Source organism: Onychomys torridus, chromosome 10 (assembly GCF_903995425.1).
Source record: "Onychomys torridus chromosome 10, mOncTor1.1, whole genome shotgun sequence".
NCBI classification, from domain to species: Eukaryota; Metazoa; Chordata; class Mammalia; order Rodentia; family Cricetidae; genus Onychomys; species Onychomys torridus.
In genome coordinates, this window is record NC_050452.1 from 30,783,171 (window position 1) to 30,796,471 (window position 13,301).

At 45.7% G+C, this 13,301-nt stretch overlaps 1 protein-coding gene across 2 annotated transcripts in view; it reads right to left on the reverse strand.

Annotated features, from left to right (window-relative positions):
* Positions 1-13,301, reverse strand: part of Tbc1d14 (TBC1 domain family member 14) — a 91,110-nt gene that overhangs the window by 45,088 nt on the left and 32,721 nt on the right. For both annotated transcript variants that reach the window (XM_036200912.1, XM_036200913.1), the window contains exon 3: positions 5,487-5,607. In XM_036200912.1, coding sequence (XP_036056805.1) covers positions 5,487-5,607 — 121 coding nt within the window. The remainder of the gene's footprint in view (positions 1-5,486; positions 5,608-13,301) is intronic.

Sequence of the window (13,301 nt, forward strand, 5' to 3'; positions counted from 1 at the left end):
TCTAAGATGTTCTTGGGTATACAAAGCTAACAATGATTCTGTAAACCTATGGCTGCCAAAACCAGCAGCTGCCTCAGCAAGAACCAGCACTTTGGCTTTCTGTTCAACCTTACCTACTTACAATTAAGCTAATTCCTCAACAAACAGCTAATAGTGTACACAGAACAAGACCACCTCATTTTATTCACAAGGGAATGGTATCACCACCCCTGCTAAGTGGCCAGAGCCCCGATTTATTCAAACCCTGTAGGTAGAGAACTGAAGGTAGGAACACCTTTACTCTCCAGCTCAGTAGTTAGAGAGTTTGCATGCTGGTGGATGGACTTCTGACCCTCTATGTAGCTGGCTGGAGTGATGGCTACTGTCCTCCCAATAGCCAACATTCCCACTGCACAGCTATCACGATTGGAATCATCTGTAGTTGCTAAAACCCAGGTTTGCTTCGGTGTGCTTGAAGCGTGAACCTGCAGACTTGCACTTCTCACATATGCAGGTAATGAAGACAAGCCTCATCTGGTGACTGCACTTCAAGAATCATGGCTTTAGTTCCATTCTCTTATCCTCAGTCACTTTTGTTTCCCCTAAGGAAAGTGTCTCTGAAGTCATCATGTAAGCTAATGGAAAGCATGACTTAATTTTCAAGATTTTTATGAAATTTGAAAAGATAACTGGTTAAGTAACATTTCAACATCCCCTTCCCCCGCATGCCTCCAAGGGAACTGAAGTCTCTAGGGCCAAGCCACAAGAACGTGACTCAGATCAAATGAGGCCAGGTGCCTGGGGCAAGGCACACAGAGTACTTCCATGACGAAGTAGGCCTATTTATTAACTGGAAATCACAACATCCATCCCTTGACTGACTCTGGGCAAAATACCCTGCATACACTATCTCTTCAGTTATAGCAACACCACAGGCAGGTATTCTGATACCAAGTCCATACCTGACAAAACCCAAAAGAGACAACTGGCCCAAAGTCAGACAAGTGAAAGGAATCTAGAGCCTTGGCTGCTGTGCACACCTGTCCCCTTGTCCTACCACAAGCTCTGGAGCCATGTCAGCACACATGCTTTCATGTCCTTGCTGCCTGGGACACAGCCTGATGCAGCATGAAGCAATGCTTGCTGAACAAGCAAATGCATGGGTCTGCTCAATGGCTCAAGCTCATTGTCACATTGTGCTCAGTTTCCTTTGACAAGCTCAGGGTTAGCTTGTCAAGAGAAAAAAAAAAAAAACACCAATGATAACAGCAAACACTTCTGCAATACTTACTGTGCTCAATACTCTTCTAAGCATATAGTATGATTCACTTACTTAATCCTCACCACCTGGGAGATAGGCACATTTCCTCCAAATTATAGAGATGGCAAAATGAAGCTCAGAAAGATTGAATAGCTTGTCCTAAGTAACACAGCCAAATTGTGACAGCTGAAACACAAACCCAGGCAGTCTGTCTCCAAAGTCCATGTTCTTTTTTTTTTTTTTTCTTTTTACATTTATTTGTGTGTGTATATGCACTTGTGTGTTGGTACACTTGTACTACTGTGCCTCTGCACAGAGGTCAAAACACAACTTTCAACAGTCAGTTCTTTCCTTCCACTATGTGGATCCCATAGACTGCACTCAGAGAATTAGACTTGGCAGCAAGTGCTTTCCCCCACTGAGCCATCACAGCAGTCCCAAAGTTTAAGTTCTTAAAGCACCATTGGATGATGCTTCTCCAAGAAAGAAAAACAATTCCAGAAGGAAGAAAAGGGAATACAGAGGATCCTGGGCACTTGTTTATGTTTCAGCCCTAAAAAGAGTTACTGTCACCATCTCAGATCACAAGTATAGAAAATCAAGGGTCTGACACTGGTCTCTGTAAAGTCAGAGCTAACAATAGTAACAAAAGCCGGCTCAAGCCAGTGGTGCCCAGAAGTCCTGACCCTGACTCCCTCTCTGGTTTTGCCAGCTTGGGGTCAGACCTGAGAGATGAGAGGACCAGAGACACAAAGCATATACAAACAGGTCCCAGGCAGGATTGTGAGACTCATGCATGGGGTACAGTTACTTTCTTCATTATTGATAGCTAGAGCCAAAGGTCTTTTCAGCAGAACCGTGTTACATGACAGCCAGCTGGCCTCTGCATTGCAGTTCACCGATAAAATTCCACAGCAGATAATATATGAAGCAAGAGCTTTCAGGACCCACCCAGATGTCTATCAACATAATTGTCAGTCCTCCTTAAGTATAGATTCTTTACTACAGTACCATTACTTCATCTTCTAAGAAAGTTACAGCTGAGTTTTGCATACAAACTTACATTTAATTGTATGCTCACTTAGTAAGCCTCCACAATGACTCAAAATCAAAATTGTACAACTTACAAAGATAAATTCCAATTTTATTTGCAAAGACATGGAAGTGTACTGTGTGGAAACCTGCCTTATCCTTGCACACCCTACACCTAACAGTCATCAGCCCTGTCCTTAGCACTCCACAATGACCTTAGTTGGGCCAGGTCCTTCTTCCCCAACATGGAATTGCAAGTGAGCTTACCACACTTAGCTAAGGTAAGCCCTCCCATCAGAGAGGGCACCAGCACACCATTCAGGTCACAGACAACCTCCCCTCTGTTCCTGTGGCTCAGCTCTCCTGATGACATAGGATGGCATTCCAGCTCTGCCATTCTCTAACTATTATGACTCTGCACAAGTCACTCTGTCTCTACACCTCTGTGCTTCCTCAGTAAGCTGAAGACAATGACTGCATCTTCCTCATAAGGTGGGGTAGTTTTGCTTTTTTTTTTGTTCAGTTTTTTGAGAATTTCATACATGGACACTATATGTACATCCTTTCTACGCCACCCTCTCTCCATCCAAGTTTTTCTATGTGTCCCCCCACTCCCTCTCAAATTCACGTGTCTTCTTTAACTATTTTATTACATATATACAATATATATATACATATATTCATATTTTATGTATTTTATGTATATGTGTGCACACACACATACACACATATATACATACACACACACATACAATTTGCTGAGTTCATTTAGTATCTCCCAAATGTCTACATGTTTAGGGATGGCCACTTGGCACTGGATAACCTATCAGGAGCTCATCTCTGGAAAAGACTGATTCTTTCTCTCTCAGCAGCCATCAGATGCCTGCAGCTCTTCATCTAGGGGGAGGACCTTGTGATACTGCCCCCATCATGTTAGGATGTCAACTGGTAGCGTTACTGAGCAGGCCCTGTTTAGGTGACAATATTGTTAATTTCTGATGAGTACAGTTCCCTGTCATTTGCATATATACTATCTTGCAGCAGATGTCCTGGTCCTCTGGTTCTTACAATTTCTACCTACCCCCTTCTTGATATGGGCAGTGTAGCTGGAGATTTCTCTAGTCCCGCCGGGGCCCATAGCCACTCAGACCCAAGTAAACACACAGAGATTTATATTACTTATAAACTGTATGGCCAGGGCAGGCTTCTTGCTATCTAGTTCTTATATCTTAAATTAACCCATCTCTATTAATCTATAAGTTGCCACATGGCTTGTGGCTTACCGGTACTTTACATCTTGCTTCTCATGGCAGTGGCTGGCAGCATCTCCTGACTTAGCCTTCCACTTCCCAGAATTCACTTCTCTGCTTGTATATACTTCCTGCCTGGCTACTGGCCGATCAGCACTTTATTTATTAACCAATCAGAGCAACACATTCACAGCATACAGAGCAATATCCACAGCAGGTCAAGGGAAGGCAATGTTGAGGGAGAGAGGAGAGCTAAAGAACAATAAGCATACTAGAAAAGCCATAGAAGAAGAACATGCTATGTTTATTTAAAAATACATATATAAGTATATGTACACACAAAAAAAATGAAGGTATGTCATGCGCCATACATGGCAACCCTCCCTTTGAGTTTTGGTCAGGGAAGTTCAAGAGACTTCCGAAACAATGCAAGCTGTTGTCAATGTCTGTCTCCCAGAACTTGAAGATACCACATACTTCAGATACAGAATACTTGAAAGGATCCAGCTGAAATTGACCTGGAAGCCTCATTCCTGAAGACTAACACTCACAGTATTAAAAGGTGCTATACATGTTGCCAAGGAAGAAAAACAATTAAAATCCCTATTCAGCTGTAAAGTCTATAAACTACAACAATGACCAGCAGGAGGAGAAATATCCAAGTGCAATAGTGGCACTCCTATCTTAGGGGTAACCAACAGCCACCTCACTGAACTTAAGGCCCACTTAATAGAAGAGAATCCTGCCCTAGCACTGTAAACCTAGCCAACTACCCATGGCTGGTGAGGTCATGGGACCCTACAGGGCAATCTACTACAGTCAATCTTCTAAAACAGTATAATTCCCAACTGAATTCTAAATAGCATCTTTATATCCGCAGAGAAGTGTAGCTCTTCCCCACAGCCGAAGAATCTTTTTTGCAGCAGGTAGAGGCCATTGCAGAACGTCACAACTGATCAAAATGCAGAGGGCAGGTGATAGTAGGACGCCAGGTGACGCATTTGTAACACAACCCTTATTCCCAAGGCTCAGGGAATAACATGGTCATTGTTTTAAAGGGACCAGAAGCACAAACGCTACTGTTTAGTACTGGTAACTAGCACTGTTTACAACATAGTAACTCCTCAGCAAACAATCCTCACATCAGTTGTGCCATCTCAGGGAGAAAGACCTGTCTACTTTCCATGCCCTGCCTTAGGTGGGCCTTATCTGCCTGAACTGGGCCATGTCCTTTCCCAAACCCCAGTGTCAGTCAGGAGGACTGGCATTTACTTGGTTCTCAAGAGGGTCCATAGAACAACTGTCAGTGACTATAAATCTAAGATGGGAAGAAGGCTACTGAGCACTACCACTCGGCCAACAGCAGACCCTCAAGGCAACAGGTTTCAGGGCCACAGTACTTGGGCAATATCTGACCTTCAAGGTAAACAGGATCAGAGCCTTAAAGAAGTTTGCTGGTGCTAATAGTTAGGGCTGCCCAAGGACTGCCACCATGTGTCATGGCCTCCTCCCTGAGAAGATAAGCAAGTGCTCCAGCTGCGGACTTGAGGAGCAAGGAAGTCAGTGGGATGTTGGTGCAGGCCTGGCAGACAACAAGGGCAAGGTCCTCCCAAAGCCTGGGAGCATCATGGCCTAGTCCACATATCCCAGAGCAAAATGAAGGATTTAAGCTCCAAGAAATTTGAGTATCAAAACACAATAAAAGCTTGATTATAAATACATCTGCAACAGTTACTGGAAAGACTGACTAAAATTCATCAAGTTTAAATATCTAAAGCCCAGCCGAACCTCCCTGTGTGCATGTTACAAGCTGTAAAGAGGTGAAGAGAGTTAAATCCCCACACAGACTGAATACAATTTAAGAACCCAGGCACATAGCAAACACAGAGGGCTTTCCAACTTCAAGCCTCAGCAAGAGTCACCTGTGTGGCTCATGAGCACACCCTCACACACCAGTGGCTTACCTTATGTGTTTTCTTGGAATCTTTCTGAGCTGTCTCTCGGAGTGGGACTTTTCCAAACAGTTTCCATCCCAAGTCTCTCTGTCTATCAAGTCTTGCATTTTGTTTTCTAGCAAGCAAATTCCTATAGAAAGAAAAGAAAAGGGCTAGGCCATTTCTGTGTGTTATAGAGACACTCCGACGGCTAAGGCAGGCTGACGTGAGCAAATCAAACTTTGAGCGGGACTACAGGCCTCGAGCACACTTTAGCACCTCAGACGTGGCTTGCACACACACAGAACTACACAGACACAGATCTCAGACAGAAGCTTGCTATTGGCCAACTATTCTGAAATTTAGAATAAGAAAATGTGTTCAACGATAAAATATATCAGCAGAAGCTGGCCAAGATGGACTGAATGCCTGACTCAGTCATTCACTAGCTGCAAGTCTGAACCAGGAGAGTAACGTGAGTCTCTGTTTCCTACAAGTGACAGAGAGACCCCATTTGTGATCCACAAGTTCATTTACAAACTGATATTTCAAGGACAGCCAGTCTTTCAGACCAGTTGTTTAATTATCTATACAGCCTCCAAGGATCAGAGAAAATCATTCCTTAGATGGTCACAAGGTCTTCTCTTGCAACAACATGTAAACAAAAGCGCCCCAGACTACAAGTCCTAGCTATAAATCAACCTGGTTCTCAGATGCACCATTCAGGTGCAGTCATTAACACAAATGGCCTCCAGGGCTCCCAAAAAGGAGACATGCCTGCCTGCAGCTTTCCAGTAAGTTTAAAAACATATCAAAACAAAATGACAAAAGCTTCAAAAAGAAACAAATGACCAGATACAGTACAGTATACCTATAATCCCTGAATTCTGGATGCAGAAGCAGGAGGCTTGATACAAGTTCAAGACCAGCCTAGGCTTTGTAGTGAGTCTGAGGCCAGCTTGGGCTTCATTATAGCAAGACTCTGTCAGAAAAGAGGGAGGAAGGGGGGGGGGGATCATGGAACAAAGGGGGAGAGAGAGACTATGAAAACAAATTGGTTTCACTGTTTTCTTCCCAGGTTTCTATTGTGGTTTTAATGGGATCTACTTCAGAAATGGTTTCACAGTCCAATACAATTCCTAGTTATACTTGTAAAAACAAGTAAATAGATTAACTTTGGGCACTCGAGAGCTGCAACTCATTCATCATCTAAGAAGGACTTATGTAATTTAAAGCTAGCAAAGCCTCAGGCACCCACAGATGCTAAGAACCTGAGTTACTGGAAGGGTTACGTCTGCTGAAGAGCAGCTTCCCTCTCAGGGGAAGGAAGCTGGCACAGGTGGCGGAACAGGACACAGGGAAGGGAAGGGCTGCAGGTCCAGGGAAGGAATCTGAGACCCCACAGAGAACCAGGTACAGGATATGTGAAGGGATCTGGGCACCCGGCTCTTGCGTTTGTGCGTTGGGAGACTGAGCATTAACAGCGCTATTCACTCCGACAGCAGGCAGAGGATGATGAAGAGGAGCACCTGAAAGCACGCTGTCTGGGACCGCACAGTGGAAATAAAGACAAAACTAAAGAGCGTCCAAATCCAAAGCCACTTGGTTGGTGTCAGTCTAAGATCTTAAGTTTACAAACAGACCAAAACTTGACAGATTTATGGAAAACATATTGAATTTTTTTTATAGTTAGCACCTTGAAACCCCTCAATCACAATACTACATATAAAATGGCACCACACACAGGTGCTCTGAACACACAAGAGTGCTTTTCAGAACTGGGTGACCAAAAGTCACATGACCAAAGCCAGTGCCCAGCCAGGCACTGTGAGCACATAAGAACAGGCAGGCAGGCACAAGCCAGAACTCTGTTGCCCCAGTGCAATCCTCCTGCCCAGGGTCCGGCAGCATCTTCCAGGCACCCTTTAGAACTCATGCCCATGGTGTCATTCTTGCCTAATATTCAGTGGCCCCCTTTCCAAGGCTATGTGACTCCATGAGTGACCATCAGCCTACACTGCCCAGGGGATAGAGACCAGGGAGCAGCTGTATTCAAGTTTATCTTTTGAGACTTTAGAATGCCTGTCTCCATCCAGCAACAGACCCTCACACTTGTCCTAGGCTCCTAGCACAGTTTCCACAGCACTCACTACTTTGGGCTGTACCTACAACATAGGCTCTGTTCTCTCCTCTCCACTTTCTATCTCTAGCAGGAAGCAGGAGAGTCACCTCTGTACTCCCAGAGTCATAACTAGCAAGCAGTAGATGTTCAGCATGTTTACTGGCAAGTGGAGTGGCCACCATATGTGTATGCAAGGAAGCAAGAGCAGGGGGAATGAAAAAGCATGGTTAACAATGCTATCAGAGTTTAATATGAAGTCCCCCAAAAGGCTCATGTGCCAAAGGCTTGGTCTCCAGCTGGTGGCATTACTGAAAGGTGATTGATTTCATCAATGGGTTAATCCACTGTTGAGTTCACAGCTAAATGGGTTATTCATTAGGAGGCAGGGCCTGATTACAGGTAGGTCAAAGGAGGTGTGCTCTTGAAGAGTATATCTAATACTGGACCCTGCCTGCTGTTCTCTCAACTTTCTGCCTGTCTTACCACAAGCCCAGAAGCAATGGAGCCGGCTGACTCAGAAGTGAAGCCTTTGGAACTATGAGGCAAAATAAGCACCCTCCTCCAAGATGTTTTCCTTGGGTGTTTTGTCACAGAGGCTGAAATATGACTAATACACATGTACACACAGCCACACATGCTGAAGACAGGAGACAACAATCCTGCTTATGACACAAGGTCAACAAAGGTGATCCCAGGGCAGAGGTAGATCCTAGGAAAGAAGGGGTAACGTGAGGCTGAGGGGACGTCTTAGTCAGTAAAGTGCTTGCCATATAAGCATGAAGACCAGAATCAAATCCCCAGAACCTAACTAAATGAAATGCCAGGCATGGTGCATATGCAGGAATCAGAGGCAGGTAGATCCCTGGGGCTCCCTGGCTAGCCAGCGACCCTAATAAGTGAGTCCCAGTTTCCAGTAAGAGATCTTGTCTCAAACAAAACAAAACAAAAACAAACAAACAGACAAAAAACAGTTCCTGAGGTTGACCTGTGGCCCCTATATGCATGTGTTCACACACACACACACACACACACACACACACACACACACACACACACACAAAGAAGGGGCAGCGGAAGGTAGGGACTAGAGATACCAGGAGAGAAAGACCATCCATCCATTATGCCCTTAGGGAGGGCAGAAAGGTGAGGGATAGTCTACAGGGGGCCAGTGTCCATGAGAGAGGTACTTCAGAGAAAATTATTCTCATAAACACTGGACTCCTTTGTTCTGTATCCCCAGAAAATTGTGGCTCCTCAGTGGGAAGATACATCTGTGTTTCAAAGAGGCAAAGTAACCTTCCTGAAATATTAGGGACAGACAGCTGCTGACCCCTAAGCAGTCTCTGACCCAAGAGACCCACAATATTGAGCAGATGGGAGGTCTGCGGCAGTGGCTTGAGCTAGCTACCCCACACACAGTGCGGTGCCAAGAGCTCTACTTCCAGTTCCTATACTCCTTGACCACACTGCCCATACAGCTCCCTGGCCACCTCAGACTCCAGATCACAAGTCCTGTGTGTTAGTGGACACACACAAAAGTGGTCCCCTCTGCCCTGGGGCAAACCTGTGTTAGTTCCTCACTACTCACTTCTTCCCAGATGCTCACTCAAATCCCCCTTCCACAGAGGAGGCACAGAATCTCTTTCTCAAGGTAGCAGCAGTCTGGGGAAGAAGCTCCTTTGCAGGCTGGGACTGAGCAGCCTCCAGGCCTCATTCCTGCCATATTTCCTAAGGCCTCAACTGTATTCAATGACAGAAGTTCCAGGTGAAGGAAGGCCTTTCCAGTAAGGAGCTGCCTTGTCTACCAGCCAGGAAGAAGCCTGTCCTACCTGTGCACAACTCCTTGCCCTTTCTCCAGCTATCCTTCAGGCACCGTACTGCCCTGGACCTGAGGCCCCAAATACATCTACAAGCATCACACCCTAAAGGGCAGAAATGGCTCACACTAGTCCCGTCCTCAAGTTGTGCCAATGACTTGAACCTGTTTTTTGTTTGTTTGTTTTGTTGTTTTGTTTTGTTTTTGTGGCATGTGGCCTGGCTCCACCTCCATCCCTATCCCACAGGCTGCTCCCCAGGTCCATCAGTGTTTGGAAATAGATGACATGAATGTTAAATGAGGTGGAGGCCAGAGCTCAGCATAGCTACATTCCTGGCCTGCAGGTGAGCTGTCCCCACCCATCAGGTGATTCCATGGTTTTCCAATGGGTGAGCACTGAAGAGCAGGGGCTCCTCATGTCAACACCCCCGCTACTGCTACTATGACAGCACTCAGCATCCCAAAAAACACAGAGATTTGCAGAGAATGAGCCAGTTTGTGAGAACAGGGAGTTCTAAGAAGCAGTAGCCAGAGCACCTCTACCAGTCCCAGAAGCTACCTGCACCAAGGTGATTCCAGAATCCTACTGAAGTCGTCTCAACCTCTCAGAAGCACTAAGACCAGGGGGATGGTGGAGGAAGTGTCAGTGGTGAACCCACGTCCAAGTACAAGGGACTAAGTACGATTTTGACAGCTAGAAGTGAGAGCTAAATAACCATGGACAGGCAAAGCTGAATGGCTGGGAAAGTCATTATTTTCATGTCAACAGTTAATTAATGATGTGGGAAAAGATATAGACACCCAAGACAAAGTGATGTTCAAAACAGTGGTAGTCAGTTTCTGTGAAGCCAGGAAAAAACTCTTAGGTACAATGTCAAGTGTGAACACACAGGGTGTCATTAGAATTGGGAGCAAGACAGTTGCTGACAATTTACCTGGGGCCTCCTATGGTTCCAGGATACACACAGCCTCTTCCAATTCCTAGCAGGCTTTACTCTTAAGGCTCCCTGGGATACCCTGTACAGCAGGAAGTAGATACAAGATAGACCCCTGCAAAAAGGCAAGAGAGACTAGGTACCAGGTGTCAAGAAGAACACCAAATCCAGGCTGGAGAGATGGCTCAGAGGTTAAGAGCACTGCTTGCTCTTCCAAAGGTCCTGAGTTCAATTCCCAGCAACCACATGGTGGCTTACAACCATCTGTAATGAAATCTGGTGCCCTCTCCTGGTCTGCAGGGATATATGCAGACAGAATACTGTATACATAAAAAATAAATAAATCTTAAAAAAAAAACAAAACACCAAATCCGAGGCAGAAACTCTCCTTACCAGCAGACAAAAGGTTTGGGGCTGCACTGTACAACAATGGAGCCACTACCCACTGTCCCTACTGAATGCCCAAAAAATGGAAGACAAAGCAATGAAATATGTTGACTGAAACACAACATTGTCGTTATGACAACGAAAATGTCATAAAGAGTGAAAACCAAAAGTTTGTGACACATTTATAAATAGCTTTAAGAAGGACAAGGGACATTTTCTTAGAGACTGAGAATTATCTATTGTCACAGACAAAAGCCAGGGTCCTAACAGTATCAAGAAAGCCATATTGATATATGTCTAGGCATGGACTCCCTGCTAACAGCCACTACTGGGATAAGTTACTAGATATGATATGCAACTTTCTACCACAAACTCCATTGTACTTTTTGAACTATGAACCATGAAAATGTATAATCTGTTTTAAAGTGAATAAACAAGAAATAGCCACTGCAAAGCTAGATGTTTGTCTCTAGAAAACAAAACACTTTTGCATCAACCCCCATAGCATTACTCCCCCACTGCATCACTCCCCAACTTCATCACTCCCCCACTGCATCACTCCCCCACTGCATCACTCACTCCCCCACTTCATCACTCACTCCCCCACTGCATCACTCACTCCCCCACTTCATCACTCACTCCCCCACAGCATCACTCCCCCAACTTCATCACTCCCCCACTGCATCACTCCTCCACTGCATCACTCCCCAACTTCATCACTTCCCCACTGCATCACTCCCCAACTTCATCACTTCCCCAACTTCATCACTCCCCCACTGCATCACTCACTCTCCCCCTGACTGTATAACTCCCCCACTGCATCACTCCCCCACTGCATCACTCACTTCCCCACTGTATCACCCCCACTGCATCACTCCCCCACTGCATCACTCACTCCCCCACTGCATCACCCCCACTGCATCACTCCCCCACTGCATCACTCACTCCCCCACTGCATCACCCCTCCACTGCATCACACCTCCTCCACTGCATAACTCCCATAGGTAATCGAGCCCCAGGAAGCACTTGAGTTTTCTGCAGACCCAGCAACAACCCCAGCGAGTATAAACAAGTTCTTGGTGATCAGCAGAAATGGCCTTAGCAAGGGCAAAGTTAAAGGCAAAATAAAATTATTCAGTGACATTCCACTGACGCCACAAACCAAAGCCTTTTGGAGGAGGAACTAAATGAGTTTGCTCAGCTGCTGACATATAAGCTTTGATCCAAATCACTGCACTCAGGTATAATCCTTTGCTTTGCCTCATGGGCAGCATGAACAGAGTCCAGAGGGGGCATGATGAAGAATGGCATCCACACACCCTATGTGATCAGCACACCCCAGGAACTCTTTACTGGGCCTTTCATGTTGTACTTTCAGGAGGCTCAGCTCCTGCCCCAATCTAAAAACAGGAGTAGCAGGGAGAAGGAGCCCACCCAGCCTTCTGCACTGAGCCCGGAGGGAAGTGGGAGGGGCCAAAGGCAAGGCATTCAGTGGAGCAAATTCAAGCAGGCCAAGGGCGTCACAGGAGCAGCCAAAACTGGACCTGTGCCCTAGCTCTAACCTTGGTAGCCATTCCTTCCTTTCAAACATCCGCAATTTTGTAAGCTACCTACTAAAGTGGTGGTTCTCAACCTGTGAATCTCAACCCCTTTGGGGTCAAACAACCCGTTCACAGGGGTTGCCTAAGACCATTAGATGTTTATACTATAATTCATAACAATAGCAAAATTCCAGTTATGAGGTAGCACTGAAAATCATTTTACAGTTGGTGGTCACCACAACATGAGGAACTGTATTAAAGGGTCACAGCATTAGGAAGGTTGAGAACCACTGCACTAAGGTAAGGAAGCATGGTGCTGACTGCAGAGCCCAGCACTGAGCATGCTCCAGTCAGGCCCAGGTACACTTAGTGAGAAACTACTGTGCTCAAAGCACAGACCATAAAACAGGTAGGTGAACCTTCATGAAGCCCCAAACAAATTGTCTCATTGACGTACAGGTGGTGATGTAAGAAGCAACTAGAAGGAATGTCCAACACAGGGGATGAGAGAAAGAAAAAGACAGAGGTCAAGATACTCACTAAACTATCAATCAGTTCTCATTTCTCTAGTTCCCAATCTTTCCCCATGTCCCCTCCAAGTGTTTATTTTGTTGTTGTTGCTGGTGGTGGTGGTGGTGGTGGTGGTGGTGGTGGTGGTGTGTGTGTGTGTGTAGGCAAAGACTACCTGTTAACCTCTATCACCTACCTCCTAGAATCACTAAAATGAGGATGCTCAAGAGATACAACCTACCCAAATCCAGCTACCAATACAAAGTGGGTAATTCTGTGCTGGGAAGGCAGCTGCCAGGGTGACTGGAGGCCCAGGCAGAAGAACAGGCCCTGTGAAGGCCATCTACCGGAGCTATCTGGACAGCAACACGTCTCAACCAGATGTGTATCAGACACTATGTTCAGCTGCTGGTGGGACATAGCACAGGAAGCAGGATCTTCCCCTCAAGAACCTCACATGTGGGAAAAGCACAGGGCTGGCCCACTTTGTTCAGATTCCCATGTTAAGTCTGAGCCTCTACCCCTTGACTTTCC